General features: G+C 42.5%; 1 protein-coding gene across 3 annotated transcripts in view; it reads right to left on the bottom strand.

Moving 5' to 3' along the window:
- Ttl (tubulin tyrosine ligase) overlaps positions 1-25,375 on the bottom strand; it is a 47,811-nt gene that overhangs the window by 14,839 nt on the left and 7,597 nt on the right. For all 3 annotated transcript variants that reach the window (XM_045147948.1, XM_045147949.1, XM_004669776.3), the window contains exons 3-4: positions 18,039-18,271; positions 211-346 (exon numbers count right to left, since the gene is read on the bottom strand). In XM_045147948.1, the coding sequence (XP_045003883.1) occupies positions 211-346; positions 18,039-18,271 (369 nt within the window). The remainder of the gene's footprint in view (positions 1-210; positions 347-18,038; positions 18,272-25,375) is intronic.

Raw genomic sequence — 25,375 nt, 5'->3', positions numbered from 1 at the left:
TCTTAGTAATATTTTCCAGAAAGAGAAATTGCAATGAAAATATAAGATGAGGTAAAGTAGCTAGGCTCCATTCAACTGTACTCAATTTTGGCAACATGTTAAACACAAACTTTCTCACCTTCCATTTTTCCCTTTTACTAGACTCTATAGTGTTCTTTCCGGAAATTCAAAAATTTCTAGAAGTTGTGGCTGAGGACACCAAAGCCTTACCGAATGTCAAACTTGCGGTGACCAGGCTCGAGAAGCAGAGGGTGTTCGAGGTATTTCTGGATCACATGCACTTGGCCCTGGTTGTCTATGTAATCCAGAAGCTCTGAAGCCTCTGAGGAGATGAGGATGCCTTCACCTAATGGAACAAAAGCAAGACAGAAACAGGCCAGGTCATCCCCAGAGGGAAGGCCCTCCTCAAAGCCAGAAAGGAAATAGCAGAAAAACCCTCAAGGAAGGCGTTCACTGTCCTGCTCTCCTATCTTCCTCCTGCTATTTCTTTATCTCATATCCATTCATCCATTCATATTCTCTCTCTCTCTCTCATTTGCTCCTCTTCCTATAAGGTCAGCTAGGCTTATCCAACTATCTTTTTCCATATAGGATTCTTAGGTTTGTTTGCTTGTTTGTTGAAGTGGGGTCTCACTCTAGCTCAGGATGTCCTGGTGCTATGAAGTCTCAGGGTGGCCTTGACTGATGGAGATCCACCTACCTCTGCCTTCCAAGTGCTGAGATTAAAGGCGTGTGCCACCGTACCAGCTCAAGGATTCTTTTTTTTTTTTAATTATTTATTTATTTGAAAGGAGAGGGGCAGGGTGCATGCCAGGGCCAACCTCTAGCCACTGCCAATGAACTTCAGATGCATATACCACCTTGTGCATCTGACTTTTATGTGGGTACTGGGGAATTGAACCCAGGTTGTTAGGCTTTGCAGGTAAGCACCTTAACCACTGACCCAACTCCCCAGCCACATATAGGATTCTTTTTTTTGTTTGTTTTATATAAAGACTGTTTATTCATATTTGGCAACTATATATAGGATTCTTAGCATTCCTCCACAGGCCATACATTTCATTTTACAGTGTCTAAACACTTTAAGAAGTCGACTCTGCTATAAATCATTGGCCACCGCAGAGTATATTGCTTATGACCAATAAATGCACTCCTAAGACAATACCTTATAGAATTATATGGAAAATTAGCAAATCAAGGCACAAAAGTTACCCTACACACTTGTAATAGAAAAAAATAAATGCAAATTGTCAACTAACATTAAATAAACAACATAGCTTTAAAACAATTTATTTATTTATTTATTTACTTGTTTTTTTTGAGGTAGGGTCTCACTCTAGCCCAGGCTGACCTGGGATTCACTATGGAGTCTCAGGGTGGCCTTGAACTCACAGCGAACCTCCTACCTCTGCCTCCCAAGTGCTGGGATTAAAGGCATGTGCCACCACAGCCAGCCCCTTTTAAACAATTTAGTTGATATACAGCACACAACAAAATTCATCCTTTTAATTGCTTTTTTTTTGTTTTTTTTTTTTTTTTTTTGGTTTTTCGAGGTAGGGTCTCACTCTGGTCCAGGCTGACCTGGAATTAACTCTGTAGTCTCAGTGTGGCCTCGAGCTCTCGGTGATCCTCCTACCTCTGCCTCCCGAGTGCTGGGATTAAAGGCATGCGCCACCACGCCCGGCCCTTTAATTGCTTTTTTAAATGCTTTATTTATTTAAATGAGAAAGAAAGAGGGAGAGAGAGAGAGAAAGAATGGGCATGCCAGGGCCTCTAGCCTCTGCAAATGAACTCCAGATGTATGTGCCACCTTGCACATCTGACTTACATGGGTACTGAGGAATTGAACCTGGGTCCTTATGCTTCACAGGCAAGCACCGTAAGCCATTTCTCCAGCCCAAAATTTATCCTTTTAAAGTGTAGAATTCAGCCAGGCATGGTGGCACATGTCTTTAATCCCAGCACTCGGGAGGCAGAGGTAGGAGGATCGCCAAGAGTTCGAGGCTACCCTGAGACTACAGAGTTAATTCCAGATCAGCCTGGATGAGAGTGAGACCCTACTTTGAAAAACCAAAAAGTAAATAAATAAATAAATAAAATATAGAAATGGTTTTTAGAGTATTCAAAAGTTATACAATCATCACTAGAATATAATTTTAGAACATTTCCATCTTTCTCCCCAAAACTCTGCATCTATTAGCCATCTCTCCCTATTTCCTCTTCACCACAGCCCTGACAACTACTAACCTACTGTCTCTATAGATTTGCCTTTTCTGTGTGTTTCAAAAGTGGCAGACAAAGTATATGGCTATTTATGGCAGACTAATTTCACTGAGCACAAAGTTCATTAAGTTGTAGCATGGACTGGCACTTTCAATGGCAGAATAGTATTCGACTGTATAGAAAGGCCCCATTTTATTTATTCATTCATTAACTGGATAGCTGGGCTGTTTATACTGTCCTCTGATTCTTATGAATAAAGCTCTCTGAAGATTTGCATATGTATTTTTAAAAATCTTTTAAAATTTATTTGTAAGCAGAGACAGACACAGAGAGACTGCATCTGACACTTTGTGCATCTGGCTTTACATGGTACTGAGGAATTGAACTCAGGTCGTTAGGCTTTGCAGGCTAGTGCCTTAACTGCTGAGCAGTCTCTCTAGCTGAATATACATCTTAGTGTGTATGTGTTTAAGGCTCTTGAGAATGTATGTAGCAGTGGGATAGCTAGGTTCAACTTTTTGAGGAACTCCAAAGCAACCACATGATTTTACATTCTCAACAGTAATATATGAGGGCTTCCATTTTTTTTCATATCCTCACCAACAGTAGTTATCATGTCTTTTTCCTTACAGCCATCCTACTGTATCCATGTATGAAGTGGCGCCCTACAAGCTTTCCATTTACATATTCCCAAAGATTATTAATGGTCAGTAAGTCTCCATGTGTATATCATTTCTCTGTTCTTCCCTCCCTCCCTCACCGTCTCTCCCTTTCTCTCTATGCTTTGGAAATATATATTTGGCTTTTTTGAGGTGGGGTTTCACTCTATCCCAGGCTGACTTGGAATTCCCTATGTAGATTCAGGCTGGCCTTGAACTTACAGAGCTCCTCCTACCTTTGCCTCCCTAGTACTGGGATTAAAAACATGCACCACCATGCCCAACTAAATAAAAAGATGATTTTGGGCCAGGCAATGGTGGCACACATCTTTAATTGCAGCACTCAGGAGGCTGACATAGGAGGATTACTGTGAGTTCGAGGCCAGCCTGAGACGACATAGTGATCAGCCTGGGCTAGACAGAGACCCTATGTGGGAATCTGATGTCCTCCCATAGACTCAGATGTTACTGAGTTTGCAGCTTCTGCCCCTAGCAAGCACACTCCTGCTGCCCTCCCCCCTCTCCCACCCTGTGCATGTCACTGATCACTGAGCAGGGAGGGGATCTGTTTTCCAGCCTAAGGTACACAAAATGCTTGAGGTGTGCTTGGGTTCTCTGCTGTTATTCCGCTGCAGTTTGGTATTTGTATGGAGCTGACTATGACACCCTACATCAAAGCAAACAAACAACAACAACAACAACAAAACAGATGATTTTAGGCTGGAGAGATGGCTCAGCAGTTAAGGCACTTGTCTGCAAAGCCTAATGACCTGGGTTCATTTCCCTAGTACCCACATAAAGCCAGATGCAAAAAGTGGCAAAAATTGTAGAGTTCGTTTGCATCAGCTGGAGGCCCTGGTGCACCCATTCTTTCTGTCTCTCTTCTCTCGGCTTGCAGATAAATAAATAAAAATACTTAAACAGGGCTGGTGAAATGGCTTAGCCATTAAGGCATTTGCCTGTGAAGCCTAAGGACTCTGATTCAATTCCCCAGGACCCACATAAGCCAGATACACAAGGGGGTGCATACACCTGGAGTTCATTTGTAGTGGCTAAAGACCCTGGTGCACCCATTCTCTCTTTTTATCTGCCTCTCTCTCTCAAATAAATAAATAAAAATATTTAAACTGACGACTTTATATTGTACATACATTAATTCTGGCTATAAGTTCCTCATAAAATTTTTTTTTCTGGGCTGGAGAGATGGCTTAGCGGTTAAGCGCTTGCCTGTGAAGCCTAAGGACCCCGGTTCAAGGCTTGATTCCCCAGGACCCACGTTAGCCAGATGCACAAGGGGATGCACGCGTCTGGAGTTCGTTTGCAGTGGCTGGAAGCCCTGGCGCGCCCATTCTCTCTCTCTCTCTCTCTCTCTCTCCCTCCCTCCCTCCTTCTCTCTGTCACTTCCAAAGAAATAAGTAAAAATAAAAACAAAAATTTTTTTTTTCTTAGGTAATATCTCACTCTAGCCCAGGTTGACCTGGAATTCACTGGCCTCAAACTCATAGCAATCCTCCTACCTCTGCCTCCCAAATTCTGAGATTAAAGGTGTGTACCACCATGTCAGGCCCCTTATCAAACTTGTGATTTGCAAATATCTCCCCTATTACTGCTTGATTTTCCAATACTTCCCTTTTAAGAACATACTCATTTCCCTCCCATCCATTTCCATTCTTGGCACCACTAAACTATTCTGTTTCTATAATTTATCATTTCCAAATGTCATATAAACATAATTGTATGATATGTGATCTTTTAGGACTGGTTTTTCCCACTCAGCCCAATTCCCTATAGATTTATCCAAGTTATATCTACTATCATGTATAAATTTTTTAAAATATTTTTTATTTTTATTTATGTATTTGAGAGCAACAGGCATAGAGAGAAAGCAGATATAGAGAGAATGGGCATGCCAGGGCCTCCAGCCACCGCAAACGAACTCCAGACGCATGCACCCCCTTGTGCATCTGGCTAATGTGGGTCCTGGGGAATTAAGCCTTGAACCAGAGTCCTTAGGCTTCACGAGCAAGCGCTTAACCACTAAGCCATCTCTCCAGCCCTTATGTACAAATTTTTGTGCACCTATGTTTTCATCTCTGGGACAAATATCCAAGTGTGCTAAAGTTCTCCAGAGTTGAATTTTTGAGGTAGGGTCACAATTATACCCCAGGTTGGTTTCAAACTACAGGTACACCTACTATGTCAGGTGCCACATGTTTAGATTTATAAGAAATTGCTGGGAAGGATAAAGGAGGGTGGTGAAAGGGTATTATGATTTAGGGTACATTGTGTACATGTATGAGGTTTTCAAGAAAAGTTAAAAAGAAGAAATTAAGCCAGATGTAGTGGTGCACACTTTTAATCCCAGCACTAGGAAGCAGAGGTAGAAGGACTGTGGTATGCTCAAGGCCACCCTGAGACTCACAATGAATTCCAGGTCAGTGTGGGCTAGAGCAAGACTCTACCTTGAAAAACCAAAAATAAAATAAATAAATAAAAAGAAAGAGAAGGAAGAAGAGGAGGAGAATAAATTGTCATTACCAAACATTTTTCCCCAGTGGCTGTACCATTTTTCATTCCCAGTAGCAATGTGTGACTGACTGGTTCCACTTTTTCCAAATGCTTGCCAGCCCTTGTTACTATTAGCACTTTTTATTGTAACCATTTTATTTAGAATAAACTAACAACTCATCTTGATTTTAAAGTAAATTTCTATAATGGTTAATGATATAGAAAACTTTTACATCTGCTTATTTTCTACATATAGCTTCTTCAGTGAAATACATTTTCATGGTTTTATTTTGCCCATTTTATAATCAAACTGTATTTTTGCTGTTAAGGTAGAAAGTTGTTTATATTTTCCAGAGCTAAGTCCCTTGTCATACATATGGTTTACAAATCCTTTCTTCCCGTCTGTGGCTTCCAAGCTTGTGTTTTCATCCTTTTAATGATGTGTTTCACTGAACAAAAGTTTTATTTTGATGAGGTTAAATTTCTCAATTCTTGGGCTGAGAGATAGCTCAGACGTTCAGGCATTTGCCTACAAAGCCTAAGAATACAGGTTTGATTCCCTAGTACCCAGGTAAAGCCAGATGCACAAAGTGATAAATGTATCTGGAGTCTGTTTGCAGTGGCTAGAGGCTCTGGTGTGCCCATATTCCCCCATCCCCAGCAAATAAGTTAATTAAATATTTTTTAAAATCCCCAATTCTTCAGCTGGATGGATGGCTTAGTGGTTAAGGCGCGTGCCTACAAATCCTACGGACTCATGTTCGACTCTCCATATTCCACATAATCCAGGTGCACAAGGTGGCACAAGTGCACAAGGTCACACATGTGCACCAGGTGACACACATGAGTGGAGTTCATGTGCAGTGGCTGGAGGCCCTGATGTGCCACCTCTCTCTCTCTTTCCTCTCGCTCTTTCTCTCATAAAGGTGAGTGCCACCACACCCAGCAAAAAACAAGTAAAAAAAAAAAAAAACTTTATTTGTTTATTTATGAGAGGGTGTGTGGTGAATATGGTACACCAGGCCACTGCCGGCCGCTGCACATACACTCCAAATGCATTCACTGTTTTGTGTAGCAGCTTTACGTGGGTACTGAGGAGTCAAACCCAAGCTTTGCAAGCAAGCCCCTTGGACTGGCCACTTCTCCAGGCCTCATTATGAATGCTTTTTAACTAAGTATTCATTACTTTACTCTTTTAAGAATATTTTATTTAGAGTTGGATGTGGTGGGGCACACCTTTAATCCCAGAACTTGGGAGGCAGAGGTAGGAGGATCTCTATGAGTTAGAGGCTTCCCTGAGACTACATAGTGAATTCCAGGTCAGCCTGGAATAGAGCAGGACCCTACCTCAAGAAACAAAACAAAACAAAACAAATTTATTTGCAAGCAGAGAGAGAGTTTGTGTGTGTGTGTGTGTACACCAGGGCCTCTACCCACTGCAAATGAACACCAGATGCAGGGGCCACTTTGTGCATTTGGCTTATGTGGGTCCTGGGGAATGGAACAAGGGTCAGCAGGCTTCGTAGACAAGTACCTTAACCACTGAGCCACCTCTCCAGCCTAGAATTTCTTTTCTTTTTTTCTTTTTGAGACAAGCCCAATAGACTTTTTTTTTTTTTTATGCAAGACTGAGAGAGAGAGAGAATTAATATGGCAGGGCCTCAGCCACTGCAATTGTGCGCCCTCTTGTATACACGTGTGACCTTGTGCGGTTGTATCACTTTGTACATCTGGCTTATATGGGACCTGGAAAATGAGTCCTTAGGCTTTGCAGACAAGCGCCTTAACTGCTAAGCCATCTCTCCAGCCCTCTTTTAAAAAATATTTTATTTTTATTTATGAGAGAGACACAGAATGGGTGTGCCAAGGCCTCATTATGAATTTCTAACGCTTTATGCCTACAGGAAAACCTTACTGAGATCTTGACAGGAATCCCATTAAATGTTCATTATAGTTTATGGTGAACTGTCATATTTACTATATTGAACTCTTCAAGACATGAACATAATATGTCTGTCCATTTCTTAGATGTTCTTTGACCCCGTTATAGATATCTCATAATGTTCAGCATTCAGAGCCTGCATATGTTACTAGGTTTCCACCCAAGCACCTCATTTTCACTGAGGTAAATATAAGTGGTATTGTGTTGGAATTTTGGTTTCCTCATGTTCATGTTAGTAAACAGAAATGCAACTGATCTTTGGGAGCTGACAGACTACAACAGTGCTGCTGTAGGGATTTGTGCTAGATGTTGGGAGCTTGAGTTTAACTCCATGTGGGTCTCATACACATTAATTCAATTCAATTTACTTATTCAATGACCCATCTTTCCTTACAGCAGCCCCTTTATGTACCTCCCATTTCTGCCCTGGTTCCAGTTTGGTTTGGCTCCTGAAGCAGAAACTATAATTCAGTTTGCAAAAGCTTCCCTCTCATCTTTTTCTCAGTACAGGACGGACTCATTCTGTTTCATCTCTTAAGGCACCACACAGGTCTTATGTTTCCTCTTTATTTTTATTTTTTTTATTTTTTTATTTTTTATTTATTTTTTTTGTTTTTGTTTTTCAAGGTAGGGTCTCACTCTAGCCCAGGCTGACCTGGAATTCACTATGGAGTCTCAGGGTGGCCTCGAACTTATGGCAATCCTCCTACCTCTGCCTCCCGAGTGCTGGGATTAAAGGCGTGTGCCACCACGCCCGGCTTCCTCTTTATTTTTAGTTGTCAATTCCAAGTTGACATTAACCTTCCCTTCTCTATGTCACTCTGCATGCTACTTCGAGAATACTGACCTCAAAGCACTACTCTCCTTGAACATGCTGATGTGGTGTCCATCACCCTAGCCTATTCCCTCCTTCAGGCTCCAACAGTATTTATATTAGCAAACTATTTCTTACTGAAATGCTAGAAATTTGCAAAATAGTAGGGGAGGAGATAAGACACATTTAAATAACTTTTTTTAAAGGCAGTGTCTTACTCTATCTAGTCCAGGTGAAACCAGAACTCACTCTAGTTCCAAGCTGGCTTTGAACTCACAATCCTCCTATCTCAGCCCTAAGTGCTGGGATTACAGATATGAGCTGTCACATTCAGCACAGTCTTATAACTTAAAAACTATTAGCTGGTGGGCTGGAGAGATGACTTAGCAGTTAAGGCACTTGCCTGCAAGGCCAAAGGGCTCAGGCTAAATTCCCCAGGACTCCCGTAAGGTGGGCCCTGCACAGGGTGGTGTATGTATCTAGAGTTCGTTTGCAGTGGCTGGAAGCTCTGGTGTGCCTATTCTCTCTTTCTCTTTCTCTCTCTCTTTCTCTCATTCTCAAGTAGATAAATGAAAAATGAATACTTTTAGAAAAACTGTTAGCTGGGCATGGTGTGCACACCTTTAATCCCAGCACTCTGGAGGCAGAGGTAGGAGGATCGCAGTGAGATCAAGGCCAGCCTGGGACTACAGAGTGAGCTCCAGGTCAGCCTGGGACTACAATGAGAAAAAATCAGAAAAAAAAAAATCCTGTTATCACAGGAGATGGGGAGATATCTCAGCAGTTAAAGGTACTTACCTGCAAAGTCCACTGGCCTTGGTTCAATTTCCCAGCACCCACATAAAGGCGAATGTAAACTGGTGCATGCATCTGTGATCCAACAATGCTCTTACAAGAGACAAAGCCAAGAGAACCTGTATCTATTGAGCCAGATAATCTAATGTTTTGCAGTCTAGCAGTTCATTTGAAGTAGTATGAGACCCTGCCCCCAAAGAAGGTAGAGCATGCAAACCTCAAAGGTGTTCTTTGACCTCCACACACACATCCAACAGTTGAGAAAACAAACACAACTTTAAATAGGAATAGAAAATGTTAATCACAATCTTAACTTCCTAACATTTTTTTTTCAGTAGGGTCTCCCTGTAGCCCAGGTTAACCTGGAACTCACTCTGTAGTTCAAGCTTGCCTCAAACTCACATCAATTATCCTACCTCAGCCTCCCGAGTGCTGAAATTTTAAAAAACATACCAATGTGTAGAAGTTTAAAATTGCATATTTATTTACTGATTGATAGGCAATAGGATTGTTTCTAATTGATATTTGCTATTTAATACACATAACTTATGAAAAAAGTCTTTGCTGTGGACCACTTTAATTTCTGTCAAATATTTCCTTAGACTACATTTTCAGGAATGAGCTCATGAGGCCAAAAGATATGAGCCCATCAATGGCTATTGGTCAGTGTCATCTTTTGGTGATCCCTCATATATTCCATGGGGTTGTGATCCTTCACTCTATTCTGCAGGGCTGTGATTCCTCACTATTCCACAGGACTGTGATCCCTCATTCTATTCCACAGGACTGTGATTTCTCACTCTATTCCATGAAGCTCGGACCCATCACTAATAGCAGTTCACAACATACTTTTAGCAACAGTGTTGCAGTCTGGTTCACATTGCTGGTAGAAATCACCCAACCAAGAGTAGCTTCTGGGAAAAAGAAGTTTATTTTGGCTTACAGGCTCGAGGGGAAGCTTCACGATGGCAGGGGAAATGATGGCATGAGCAGAGGGTGGACATCACCCCCTGGCCAACATAAGATGGACCACAGCAACAGAAGGGTGTGCCAAACACTGGCATGGGGAAACTGGCTATAAAGCCCATAAGCCCGCCCCCAACAATACACTCCCTCTAGGAGGCATTAATTCCCAAATATCCATCAGCTGGGAACCTAGCATTCAGAACACCTAAGTTTATGGGGGACACCTGAATCAAACCACCACATTCCGCCCCTGGCACCCATAAACTGATAATCATACATGATGTAAAATGCAATGCATACATCTCACTTTAAAAGTCCCCATAGTTATTAATCAATTCCAATGATGTTCATACATCCCCATAGTTCAAGATCTTTTAACTGAGCTGTAATACCAAAAAATAACCTCAAAAAACCCATAATGGCACAGAATAAATATTCACACTGCAATAGATGGCATTGGGCATAACAAAGAAACATTCAACCAATACAAGATTTAAACAACCAGGGCAAACATCAAACTCTGTAGCTTCAAGTCCAGCAACTCTAGCCAGTGACAAATCTTCAAGTTCGATCAACAAGTCTCTGGCATTCCAATTCTGTCCCTCCTGCTAGGCTACTCACAGTCCTGGAAAACTTCATCGGGGCCGGCAGCTCCTTGGCAGCCATCTCATGGTCCTGGCATCTCCACTGGGTCTCCACCGCAATCCACGGTTCATCCTCATGGCCCCATGGGATCTCTATGCAGGCAACCAGCAAACCTGCTTCACACTGCCCATGGCCATTTCCAAAACACCAGACCGTGTTGCAAACTCAATGACCCTCTTTCCAGCATTTCTTATACTCCATGATACCAGGTAGGGTGCCAACTTGTTAATCCAGGGGGGAATAAAGCAGACTTTGAAGAACAGGACACTCCTTGAGCACTCAGGCCCCTTCAAAAGAGTCTACATTCTTCTTGTTGCCCCAGCACAGGTCAGCTAGCCCAGTCTCAAAGGTGTAATCTCTCAGTTGCAGCTGAACGGGCAACAGTTCACCCAAAGATTTTTCTTTCTGTGCCATATCCCTCTGCACACACCAGTTCATTTCTACGCAAAGCAACCCTGCACAACTTCTCAGGACATGGGCACAAGAGCAAGCTTCTCACACAAACTGCTAGCCCAGTCCAGGCAAAAGCTCTTTCTCACCCTCATAAGCCAAACCTCACAGTCCATAGTTCTTACTGCCTTCAGGTCTTTCAGCTCTGACCAGAATAGACCATCAAGCTGTACTTACAGCACTGCAAGGCATCTCTTAGGCCAAGGTTTCAACTCCTTCCACATTCCTCTTGAAAATCAGCTACAAAAGGCCGAAGCCACATAGTCAGGTGTCTAGCAGCAATCCCACTCCTCGGTACCACTTTACTGTTGCAGTCCGGTTCACATTGGTGGTAGAAATCACCCAACCAAGAGTAGCTTCTGGGAAAAAGAGGTTTATTTTGGCTTACCGGCTCAAGGGCAAGCTCCACGACGGCAGGGGAATCGATGGCATGAGCAGAGGGTGGATATCACCCCCTGGCCAACATAAGATGGACCACAGCAACAGAAGGGTGTGCCAAACACTGGCATTGGGAAACTGGCTATAAAGCCCATAAGCCCACCCCCAACAATACACTCCCTCCAGGAGGCATTAATTCCCAAATCTCCATCAGCTGGGAACCTAGCATTCAGAACACCTAAGTTTATAGGGAACACCGGAATCAAACCACCACAAACAGTATATCCAGTACTTTTTATTTTTTACTTTGTAGCTGTAAAATGACACTTAGATATTCAAATTTATTTAGGAATTATTTAAATATTTTATTTTGTTTATTTATTTAGTTGACAGATGGGGAATAAAACAGATATTCAGAGAGTGAGTGGGCTTGCCAGGGCCTCCAACCACTGCAAATGAATTCCAGACACATGTACCACCATGTATGTCTGGCTTACATGGGTTCTTGGGAATGGAACCTGGGTCCTTAGGCTTTGCAGGGAAGTATCATAACTGCTCAGCCATTTCTCCAGCTCAATTTAGTAATTTTTAAATACTAGTGTCACTGGGCTTGAGAGATGGCTCATCAGTTAAGGCAATTACTTGCCTGCATAGCCTAAGGACCCAGGTTCCCAAGTTCAGTTCCTCAGTACCCATATAAAGCCAGATGCACAAACTGGCATATGCATCTGGAGTGTATCTGCAGTGGCTGGAGACCACTTCTCTCTTCAATGTCTCTGTGCTTGCAAATAAATAAATAATAATATTTTATATACTGATTTTGCAAGCTTCCATGGATTTGTTGAATATATTTATTACATTACTTACTTCTTACTTGGTCATATCCTCATTAACCTAACATGCAGTAATTATGAAATATGGGGGTTCTTTAAGAAGCTTAAAGATCAGTCCCCCCCCCCCACCTTTGCTACCATTTCAGCCTTTAGGTTTCCTGGAAACTATGTATCATTGCCCTTCCTTCCTTCCTTCCTTCCTTCCTTCCTTCCTTCCTTCCTTCCTCCCTTCCTATCTCCTTCCTTCATTTATTTTCCTGTTTTGAAATATTTTATTTATTTATTCATTTATTTGAGAGAGAGAGAGAGAGAGAGAGGCAGATAGAGAGAAAGAAAGAATGGGTGCACCAGGGCTTTTATCCACTGAACGTCAGACAACTCCTTGTGCATCTGGATTACATGGGTCCTGAGGAATCGAACCAGGATCCTTAAGCTTCACAGGCCAATGCCTTAACCACTAAACCATTTCACCAGGCCCATTTATTTTCTTTTTAAAAATACATATTTACTTATGAAAGAGAGAAAAAAAAATGGATGGATACTCCAGGGCTTCCTGCCGCTGCAAACTCCAGATGTATGAGCCACTTCATGCTTTACATGGGAACTGGGAAACAACCTGTAGGCACTCAGGCTTTGCAAAGCAAGTGTCTTTAACTACCTAGCCATCTCTCCAGCCCCATTTATTTTCTTGAGACAAGGTCTCTCTGTGCAGCCCAGGGTGGCCTCAAATTCACTATGTAACCCAGGCTGGCCTTGAATTCGTGATCCTCCTGCCTCAGCATCCTAAGAGCAGGATTATAGGATTATAGGAAGCTCCTGAAAGTCACAAGATTCACAAGCTCCTCCTCAAGGTTACATAAGAAACAGTGATCATTACTGAGGAAAGAGAGAAGGCTCTGTCATCTAGCCCAGCTGCTTACAAGTTGTGCAGGAGCTCCAGGAATGCAGTTTTTTTGCACTGTCACCCATGCTGGGGTGAACTTTTTGGTGATGCAGCTCCCTTTGAGTTACTCCTCAACCATCCTGTAACTAACACCTCACTCATATTCTTCTAAGTAACCCCAATGCACTCCCTGGGTCACTAAGATGGAGTTGGCGGATCATTCTTTGGCTTGTCAGTAGTGCCTTCTAGGAGTAAAGAGAAGTTTGTTTATAGCTACCCAGGAAAAGTCACACAAGTACCTGCATCAAGTCCAGAGACAAATAGAGAAAGGCTGTATTTACTTGGTGCTTATAATAGATTGGGGAGATGGGCAGATGTGTGGTATGTAGTGGAGTTTTAAATCAAACTAAAGCCTCTCTCCCCTTTCTGCGCTTAGCAGTGTTTTGCAAACACCTCAGATTCTAAGCTGAAAAGAATGTAAACAATTTTGTCTTATTCTTATCATAACCCAGCACAACTGTGTTGCTGAGTCCCATCCTGGGTCATTCAGACATCTTACAAGACCAAACCATGGTTAACACCTCCCCTCCACACCCTGAACTAACAACTTATTGTTTTGCTGCTGAAAGGCACTTATAATCACTTCTTTCCCATACCCCAGTCAAGTAGCCCAGAAATTTAACCCACCAATAGTGTAAAGAATTAAAGGTGATGTCAGGCTACCTGCCATTCTATCTATGAAAGCTCTGATAGCGGGCATGGTAGCACAATAGCTGGGTGTGATGGCACATGCCTTTAATCCCAGCACTTGAAAGGCTCTAGAGGTAGGAGGATTACTCTAAGTTCGAGGTCACTCTGAGACTACATAGTGAATTCCAGGTCAGTCTGGTCTAGAGTGAGACCCTATCTTGAAAACAACAACAACAACAACAAAAACCCAAATAAACATAAAAATCTCTGAACTATCAGAGTTCAGTACTCAGACTTTATAAATTATTCCTCTGAGTCCATGTCAACAGGAAACAATTTTCTGATTCTCCACTCCATCTCATGCTGCCAGTTCTAAGTGACTCAGTTTCCTGAAAAACAGTCCTAAGAAGAAGTCAGCCCACATAAGAAAACTTAAAGTAGGGCAAAGGGGCAGGAAGCATTGAGTGTGCAGGCTATTTTAGAAGAAACTTCTCCGAGCAGAGAGAAACAGAAGTGACCCATGTAGAGACAAGTTTAACTGAGTAGTTGAGGAACCAGAGGTAGTCTCTGTGTCTGTAGCACAGGGGGCAAGGCCAAAATTAAAAGGACATGTGTGGTGGTTTGATCCAGGTGTCCCCCATAAACTTAGGTGTCCTGAATGCTAGGTTCCCAGCTGATGGAGATTTGGGAACTAACACCTCCTGGAAGTAGTGCATTGTTGGGGACGGGCTTATGGGTGTTATAGCCAGCTTCCTCTTGCCAATGTTTGGCACACTTTCCTGTTGCCCACCTTACATTGGCCAGGAGGTGATGCTCACCCTTTCCTATTGCTATCCTTGTCTCCTGCCATCAGGGAGCTTCCCGAGTGTGTAAGCCAAAATAAACCCTTTTTTTCCACAGACTGTTCTTGGTCAGGTGTTTTCTGCCAGCAATATGAACCTGACTGCAACAAGATGACTTCAGAGATATGAGGAAGTAACCTATGGGCTAGGCTACTATCAGGACCCTGAGATATTCTAATTACATCAAGAAGCCATCTGATAAGTCTTAGGCAAGAAGCAACACAATCAGTTTCATGTTTCTAAATAACATTGTCTGGAAAGAGAAGGACTGGCTAAGAGCAGGCACTGCAGTAACATTGGCCAGAAAAAAATGGTGGCAGTGGAAACAGTGAAAATGCCAAGAAAAAGTTATCTTGGATATGTTTTGAAGGTAGTGCTAGCAAGATGTTAATCCATTAGTTATGCATACTATAGGGCTGGAGAGATAGCCAAGTGGTTAAGTGCACTTCCTGCACAGGCAAAACCCAGCACCCACATTCTATTCTCCAGATTAGATGGATGGCCACCTGTGCCTATAACCCTAATCTTGCAAAGGGGACCGAGACCAGTGAATCATCAGGGCTCATGAAAACCAGCAAGTTCGAGTGTCAGCAAAGAGACTCCAAGTTGGGCTGAAGAGATGGCTTAGAAGTTAAGGTGCTTGCCTGCAAAGCCAATGACCCAGGTTTGATCACCCAGGAGCCAGTGAACCAGCTGCACAAGGTAGCACATACGTCTGGAGTTTGTTTGCAATGGCTGGAGGTCCTGACGCACACACTCTCCCCCCCCTCCCCCAAATAATTAAAAAAAAAAAAGAGAGAGACTCCAGGGCTGGGATGGCTTAGCACTTAAGGCATTTGCCTGCAAAGCCAAAGGACCCTGGATTCGATTCCCCAGGACCCACATAAGCCAGATGCACAAGGGGGCACATGCATCTGGAGTTTGTTTGCAGTGGCTGGAGGCCCTGGCATGCCCATTATCTCTCTCTCCCTCCTTCCCTCCCTCCCTCTTCCTCTCCCTCAAATAAGTAAATAAATAAATAATATATATGTGTATAATTTTTTTTAAAAAGAGACTCCAACTCAAATAAGAGCACCCAAAGTTCTACCCCCAGCAGGTGAGTGCATGACACACTGCAAGGGCGCATATACAATGCACACCCATGCACATACAACACCCCACACACCAACAGCACATACACAAGCAACAATGCACACCCATGCACATACAACACCCCACACACCAACAGTACATACACAAGCAACAATGCACACCCATGCACATACAACACCCCACACACCAACAGCACATACACAAGCAACAATGCACACCCATGCACATACAACACCCCACACACCAACAGTACATACACAAGCAACAATGCACACCCATGCACATACAACACCCCACACACCAACAGTACATACACAAGCAACAATGCACACCCATGCACATACAACACCCCACACACCAACAGCACATACACAAGCAACAATGCACACCCATGCACATACAACACCCCACACACCAACAGCACATACACAAGCAACAATGCACACCCATGCACATACAACACCCCACACACCAACAGCACATACACAAGCAACAATGCACACCCATGCACATACAACACCCCACACACCAACAGCACATACACAAGCAACAATGCACACCCATGCACATACAACACCCCACACACCAACAGCACATACACAAGCAACAATGCACACCCATGCACATACAACACCCCACACACCAACAGCACATACAAAAGCAACAATGCACACCCATGCACATACAACACCCCACACACCAACAGCACATACATAAGCAACAATGCATACCCATGCACATACAACACCCCACACACCAACAGTACATACATAAGCAAAAAACAAATGCATGATGAAAAGAAAAGGGTTCTAGAACATAGGTCTGCTTACTTTAAGAGGCCCTGTTGCCCAGAACCAAGAAAGAAAGCAAGTCCAACTCCAGGGACCCCACTCTCCCAAGGGCACTGAAGGCCTTGGGTCCTATCTAGTGTTTTCCTAACTCCCCACACTGCTATGGGTCCTAGGATACAAGCTGAGTCATGTGACATGGACCTCCCACACCTCTGAAAATTTATACAATGCAAAAAATTACCTCTATTCTTTGGAAAAACTTAAGTCTCCATCTCTGTATGACTCCAGTGACCCCATCATGTTCTTCCATGAGACATTAACACTCTTTTTTTAATTTTTTTTGTTCATTTTTATTTATTTACTTGAGAGTGACAGAGAGAGAAAGTGGCAGGTAGAGAGAGAGAGAGAGAGAGAGAATGGGCGTGCCAGGGCTTCCAGCCACTGCAAATGAACTCCAGACGCATGTGCCGCTTGTGCATCTGGCTAACGTGGGTCTTGGAGAATCAAGCCTCGAACTGGGGTCCTTAGACTTCACAGGCAAGCACTTAACCGCTAAGCCATCTCTCCAGCCCAGAAATTAACACTCTTAGTTCCCTGGGTTTTGGTCTCAGTCTGTCTCTCTCTCTTTCTCCAGGATCCTATCATATCGCCTGTCATATTGTACTAATAACTCTTCTATTAGTAGCTGGGCTAGATGGCACACACCTTCAATCTCAGCACTTAGAGGAGTGCTGAGGTAGAAGGATCACTAGGTGTTTGAAGGCCAGCCTGGGGCTACAGAAGAAGAGCCTGCCTCAAAAAGACAAACCAAGTCGGGTGTGGTGGTGCACGCCCATAATCCCAGCACTCAGGAGGCAGAGGTAGATGAGTTTGAGGCCAGCCTGAGACAACATAGTGAATTCCAGATCAGCCTGGACTAGACTGAAACCCTACCTCAAAAAACAAAAACAAAAAAGACAAACCAGAAAAATCATAAGGATCATTTGATTCAGTGCCTTTGGACCAGGCTGCTCCCTCTCTGATTATCTATCAAATAATGGGATCATATATTAAGTAGGAAGGATGGAAGAGAAGCAGGCTGGGGTGAGAAAGGAAATGCTCTGTACCAGACACGTTAAGTTTTTTTTGTTTGTTTTCTTGCTTGCTTGCTTTTTTTCTGAGGCAGGGTCTCAGCCTAGCCCAGGCTGACCTGGATTCACTATGTAGTCCCAGGCTGGACTCAAACTCACAGGAATCCTCCTACTTCCACCTCCCAAGTTTGGGGATTAAAGGTGTGCTTCACCACATCCAGCCAAGTTTTAAATGCTTTTTAGAGATAGCAAGAGTACCACTGAATCTAGGGCTTAAAAGATGACTCGGGAAATAAGAATTGAGCAAGCAACATTTGTTCTTTAAAACTGGACATGGTCTTTTAACCCCAATGACTCATATTAGCATCATTCATCTAAATTAAAGTTTAGTGTGCGAATGAACAAAGCTCAATGGGGACCCACAAGGAACTAAGAGAAGGCATCAATACCAACTCACCTTTGGCACCAGCTGATGACTTTGCAATCCAAATGTTGCCCTCCCCATCCTCCTTCTTTCTGTTATAAGAAGCCAGAAAGAATTCTCTTTCATCTGTCCTTGAGTTGCTGACTGGAGGCTGGATTCCATTCTGTGCCGGAGCAACTGGTGCCTTGAGATTCATTGGATAAATCACATAGGACTCAGGAAACCACATGCAGGACTCAGATAGTTCTGGGCTTGTCTTGACGAGCCTGCAGATGACAGAGGGTCAATCTCTGTTGGCAGTGTGCTATCACTCTGTTCAGAAAGGTCAGTTTGTCCCCAGAGCTCTTCAAGGAGGAAGGACACAGCCTGGTCTCCTCCTTACTCCTGTTTGTTCTTAGCATCTTCAAAGAAACTGCTGATGCACTACAGTCTGGCACAAGGTTAATCGCATGCCCCAATTCATTCCAAAGGCTCAGGAGCTGGTTGTGGTGGCGTACACTGGTAGGATACTGCTGAAGAGGCGGAAGCAGGAGGATCAGGAGTTTGAGGGCAGCCTGGGCTACACATTTTGGGAACCAGGAAATGGCTTAGCGGTTACAGCCAAAGGCTCATGAATCAGATCTGTAGCTCTCTATAGAAACTCAGTGTCATTGCAGCAAACACCTTTCAACCAATATCCTGTGCCAGACCCACACCACACAAATGAACTGGGAAGCAGAAGCCAGCTGTGGTGGTGCACACCTACAATCCTAGCACTTGGCAGGTAGAGGCAGGAGGATCAGGGTCAGCCATGTAGCACATACCAGGTCAACCAGGGATACATGAGACCCTATCTCAAAAAAAAAGGAAAAACAAAAATAAAGCAGGGAACAGAGAAAAGTAGTTGAAAACTAGCAAAAATACTTATCTTTTTTATTTTGTTTTGTTTACGAGGTAGGGTCTTGCTCTAGCCCAGGCTGACCTGAAATTCACTATGTAGTCTCAGGCTGGCCTCAAACTCAAAGTGATCCTCCTACCTCTGCCTCAAGTGCTGGGGTTAAAGGAGTACGCCACCATACCCAGCAAAAATACTATCTCGATCCAACTACCTGGGGGGAAAAAAACCCTTACAAATCTTAATTCTCTAAAGACACACACACACACACACACACACACACACACACACACACACGTATTTATTTATTTATTTAGATAGGGTCTTGCTCTAGCCAAGGCTGACCTGGAATTCACTCTGTAGTCTCAGGTTGGCCTCAAACTCACGGCATTTCTCCCACCTCAGCCTCCCCAGTGCTGGGATTAAAGGTGTGTACCACCACACCAGGCTAAAGATCTTTTTACAATCTTTATTTCTTGCTTTTAGTTCAGGCTAGTTTCAGTGACAGAATAAACAAGGAACTTCCTAATTGGACAGAGGATAGTAATGGACAGAACGAAACATGTCTCCTGCTCCCAAAAGAACATTAACACCACAGAAGATTGTCAGACCCTTAAACACAAGGACTTCCTGTTGCTTCCGCTCTGCAATCAGACCCAGAGCTGACAGCACACAAATCCCCTAGGGAGGTGGCTCAGTGGTGAAAGGTGCTTACTTTCAATGTCTGAACACCTTGATTTAACTCCCCAGCACCCAGCCAGAGATAGAAAATGGCACAAGCATATGGCATTCATTTACAGCAGGAAGGGACCAGAGTATAAACATTCACATACATGAATAAATAATTTTTAAAAATCCCATTGTACAATGAAGATGTAAACTCCCAAGGTCACAAATGTGTGAGAACCAGTCAGGATTCAAGCCCCAAACTTCCAAGGCCCAATTTTCAGGTCACATTTCCCCCCCTGAAGTCAGAGACAGGGAGGCCTCGCCTTCCCTAAACTGCATTTGCTCCTCAGTCTAGAGCAGACTTGTTCATATTAGGCCTATATTAAGATTGACCTACAGGGCTAGAGAGATGGCTTAGTGGTTAAGCGCTTGCCTGTGAAGCCTAAGGACCCTGGTTCGAGGCTCAATTCCCCAGGACCCACGTTAGCCAGATGCACAAGGGGGTGCATGCATCTAGAGTTCGCCTGCAGTGGCCAGAGGCCCTAGCACGCCCATTCTCTGTCTCCCTCTATCTGCCTCTTTCTTTCTCTGCCTGTCACTCTCACATAAATAAATAAAAATAAACAAAAAGTTATTTAAAAAAAAAGATTAACCTACAAAACTCTTCCTATAAGGATGCAGCTGAAATAAATGCAAAACATTTTAAATTAAGATTTAAAATAAAGCAGGCTGGAGAGATGGCTTAGCAGTTAAGGTTCTTGCCTGCGAAGCCTAAGGACCCAGGTTCAATTCCCCAGTACTCATGTAACTACAGATGCACAAGGTGGCACATGCATCTGGAGTTAGTGTGCAGTGACTAGAGGCCCTGGTGGGTCCATTCTCTCCCTTTACCTACCTTAGAAGGAAGGGAAAGGAAGGGGAGGAGAGAGGAGGGAATAAAATAAATAAATAAATAAAATTTAAAGCCAACAGAAGTTGAAAGTTACTTCAACCCAAAGACATCAATCAATAAATATATAAATGTTTAACTCTCAGGGCTGAAAGATGGCTTTACAGTTAAGGTGCTCACCCACGAAGCCTAAGGACCAATGTTCAACTCCCCAGATCCCACGCAAGCCAAATGCACAAAGGTGAGACAAGTGCAAGGTCACACACGCCCTTGGTGGTGCAAGCATCTGGAGTTCGATTGTAGTAGCTGAGGCCCTCATGCACCAATTCTCTCTCTCTCTAAAATAAAATTTAAATAAATATTAAAGCTCTTGGCCAAAGAATCTAAGTTCAATTCCCCAGGACCCACATAAGCCAGATGCACAAAGTGGTGCATGCATCTGAAGTTCTTTTGCAGTAACTGGGCACTAGGGCCTCCTACCACTGCAAATGACTCCAGACACATGTACCACCTTTTTGTGTCTGGCTTGATGTGGGTACTAGGGAATCAAACCCTGGATGACAGGTTTAGTAAACAAGTGCCTTTAACTGCTAAGCCATCTCCCCAGTTTGAAAAATTTTTAATATTATTTTTCCTTAGCTTTAATCAAGGTAGGTCATCACTGATGCTGTCCAATTAATACTTAGGACATCTGAAAAAGTACTGTTAAACTGCAGCCTAATAAAATAATAAAGACATGGTATAGGTATATTTTTACTTTTACACTTGTCAAAGAATTTCCCTTACATGTAGAGAAAAATACAAGACAGACAGAACTTCAATTAGGTTGGGTTAAAATGTGGATATGGGATGATTAAGGCACTTGTATGAAGTGCCTAACAACCCAAGTTCAATTCCCCAGTACCCATGTAAAGCCAAATGCACAAGTGGCGCACACATCTGAAGTCTGTTTGTAGTGGCTGGATGCCCTGGCATGCCCATTCTCTCTGTATCTCTTTTCTAGCTCTCTCTGCTTGCAAATTAATGACTAAAAAAAAGTTTTTCTAAATGTAGGTCTGGAGAGATGGCTGAGCAGTTAAGGCACTTGCCTGTGAAGCTTAAGAGCCCGGGTTCAATTCACTAGAACCCACATAAGCCAGAAGCCCAATGTGGCACACATATATCTGGAGTTCATCTGAAGAGGCTAGAGGCCCTAGTGGGCCCATTCTCTTTCTCCCTCCTTCTTTCTCTCTGTCTTAAATAAAGAAATAAATATTTCAATAATATTTTTTTAAATGTGGATTTGCTGAGATTTTAAGACTATTTTTTTTCACTTCTTTCCACTATACATGTTGGAAACATTTGCTTCATTGCACTATATATACATATTGAAAACATTTGTTTTCTCCATTTTCTGGAGCAGTGTCTATAAAAAGTATCCTAGCTATAGTTGTTGAAAAGGCTTATAATAAGGCTTGAGAAACGGTTTAGTGGTTAAGTGCTTGCCTGTGAAGCCTAAGGACCCCGGTTCAAAGCTCGATTCCCCACGACCCACATTAACCAGATGTACAAAGTGGCGTATGCGTCTGGAGTTCATTTGCAGTGGCTGGAGGCCCTGGCACGCCCACTCTCTCTATCTGCCTCTTTCTCTCTCTGTCTCTCTCAAATAAAAAGTTAACAAAAAAAATTTTTTTTTTATAGGTGTGCCTTTAAAAAGAAAAAAGAAAAGGCATAGAATATACTGGCAAATGTTACAATGATTTACCAGTTCGTGAAACTACTGAAAGAAAGAAAAAAACACAACAGAAGACAATGAATTTAATAACACTGCTCTTTGCCAATTCTCACTGATAGAGAGATGAAAGAGTTCTACAAAGATTTACTGTAAACTCCAATTGATATGTTCCCAAAATAAAAGGAATACTTGCCAAATCATTATTTTCATTCAATAATCAAAGATTTAAAAAATAATAGTGCCATTTATATTATCTCACATATACCCACATCGCATATGCACAAATTTATAGCTCCATGGAAGGGAAAAGAAGGCCTTATTGGTTTTCTTTTCATTTTCTTCTTTTTTGTGTGGGGGAGTGGGTGTTAGTGGTTTTCAGCTCATTCTAGCCCAGGCTAAAACCAGGCTGGCCTCAAACTCACAGCAATCCTTCTACCTCTGCCTCCTGAGAGCTGGGATTAAAGGAATGTGCCACTATACTTGACTAAGAAAACCTTATTGTAATGAATTCAAACAGGTATGATAGTTTGTGTTCCAATTTCATAATATAAATTAATAATGATGATTTTACAAATTCATCACACAATGAGATACAAAAGATGCATTATGAAAACTGGCTGAAATAAACTAAAACATTTAGAAAAGTAACTTAGAGTTACTTAAAATATGTTTAATACCCTTTTGAATCCAATATCAATAATACTGAGCTGACACAGAGTTGGAATTTACTTTACTTGGACACAATTTTGCAAATGATATGCTTTTGCTTCAAAGCCAAATTCTTTAAAACTAAATCAGTTTTAGCTGGGCTTGGGGGCACACACTTTTAGTCCAGTACTCAAAGACTGAGGTAGGATGCTCATTATGAGTTTGAGCCCAGTCTGGGCTACACAGTGAATTCCAGTCAGCCTGGGATAGAGTGAGATACTGCCTCAAAAAATAAAAACAGAGCCAGGCATGGTGGTGCACACTTTATATCCCAGCACTCGGGAGGCAGAGGTAGGAGAATCACTGTGAGTTTGAGGCCATCCTGAGAATACACAGTGAATTCCAAGCCAGCCTGAGCTAGAGTAAGACCCTGCCTTGAAAAACCAAAAAATAAAATAAAATAAAAACAAAGAAAAGAATTTTTTCAATGTGTATATACAGACATAAAAGGGGAATGACTTTTGGTGCAATTCAACTACTGAAAAACTTTTACATATAGGAATGACTTAGTTATATAAATTTACTTTTCCAACCATAAATTTTTACGAAATTAAAATTCAGAGTCTCCAATAAAAATTTAGTTTCTGAACTAAGGCATGGTACAATTTTAAAACACACATCATATTTTGAGGACTCAGAATGAAAAATGGAAGACTATTTTGTTTTTATACATTAAAAGCATATCAAGGGCTGAAGAGATGGCTTAGAGGTTAAGGCACATGCCTGCGAAGCCAAAGGACCTAGGTTTGATTCTTCAGGTCCCACATAAGCCAGATGCACATGGTGGCATGTGCATCTGGAGTTTGTTTGCAGTAACTAGAAGTCCTGGGGTGCCCATTCTCTTTCTCTCTCTCCCTCTCTCTCTCTCTCTCTCTCTGCCTCAAATAAATAAGTAAATATAAAATCTTTAAAAAAAAAACATATCAAAAGGATAATACTAGCCAGGCATGGTGGTGTACACCTTTAATCCCAAGACTTGGGAGGCAGAGGTCAGAGGATTAACATGAGTTCAAGGCCACCCTGAGACTACATTGTAAATTCCACATCAGTCTGGGCTACAGCAAGACCCTATCTATCTTGTAAAACCAAAAAAAAAAAAAAAAAAGAAAGAAGAAGAAAGAAAGAACAATACTTTAGAGCTTTCTTATTTTTCCTTCTTCTTGATGCTGGGGATCAAATCCAAGGCTTTTCGTTGCTAAGCAAGTATTTTGCCATTGATCTACATCATTACCCCAATTTTTCACATTAATGTAAATAAAACAGCTCAATTTAATTGAACTTGTACCTGTTTCCATGTGTGGCTACTGTTCTATTTCTGTTGGACAGCTCTGGTCTGTAAAATGACCTTCATTTGGGAGTCCTCACTTCCTATATAGAATGAACACCAGGCTCTGCAGGAAGTCCCTGGCATTTGTTCTCTTTCTTCAGCTGCCTATTTGAGAAGCTATCATAAAAGGAGTTTTAGCCACATCTAGCAAGAAATAAAGCTCACAAAAGAATAAGAACGTCTCTTTCATTAACGCTACTGAAGAAGACCCTCAGCAGAATTGGAGATGGGGCAAGGGGGTCCAAAAGTACAAACTTTTTATAAAAATATCAACAAAATAATAATAAAAAGAACATCTCCAATACTGCCAGGAGAAGGAAGCCCACCAGGGTTCTTAGACTGTGGCCTTGGATTTGTGATGAGTTTCTGAAACTCCTGAAGTAACAGGAAGGATGAGTGGACTGTCTGAGATCCCATGTAGAACCTCATCAAGACTCCAGAAGCCCTGTCAGGCATGCCTAGTCACACTGTATTATCTGGACAGATTTGAAACATTCTGACTCAACATGAACTGCTATGACCTCAGACAACAAAGGTGACTTCTCAAAGCTACCAATCTGTTGTATAAAATAAGGGACATTACTCTCTAGGGTTCTTTCATGCAACATAAATAGAGAGAGACTGACAAAAGAGAACCACCATATCCTAAGATTACTACAGCCTTTTGAGGGACACAAGAGAGTGAAAGCAGCTGGTAAGGACAGTGACCACACTCTGCCTGCACAGATCATATATCATCGTTTACAAATGCCATCACAGATCACATGACATGTCACTGTGGGTCAAAGAATAGGTATAGTCACCACCATCTAGCCACATTTTACAGATGGAACACTGGGTTCAGTGTGGCACTTTTTTGGGGGGGGGGTTCGAGATAGGGTCTCACGCTAGTCCAGTGACCTGAACTCACTATATAGGCTCAGGGTGGCCTCAAACTCTCAGCAATCCTCCAACCTCTGTCTCTCCAGTGCTGGGATTAAAGGCATGCACCACCACGCCCAGCCACAGTGGCAATCTTAAGGGTCATGGATATCTTGTTAGACCTGGTCATGATGCCAGCCCTGGGCTCTCTCTGACCCAGTATAGTTGCTGAATATACAAATGTGTAGAATATCATTTCACAGCATACTCTGCTTGCTAATTGCAGAAGAAAAATCACACCTTTGTCTTTAGAGAAAAATCCATAAGA

This window comes from Jaculus jaculus, chromosome 4 (genome assembly GCF_020740685.1).
Source record: "Jaculus jaculus isolate mJacJac1 chromosome 4, mJacJac1.mat.Y.cur, whole genome shotgun sequence".
Classification (NCBI taxonomy): Eukaryota; Metazoa; Chordata; class Mammalia; order Rodentia; family Dipodidae; genus Jaculus; species Jaculus jaculus.
This window is presented reverse-complemented; position numbering and strand designations above follow the sequence as displayed.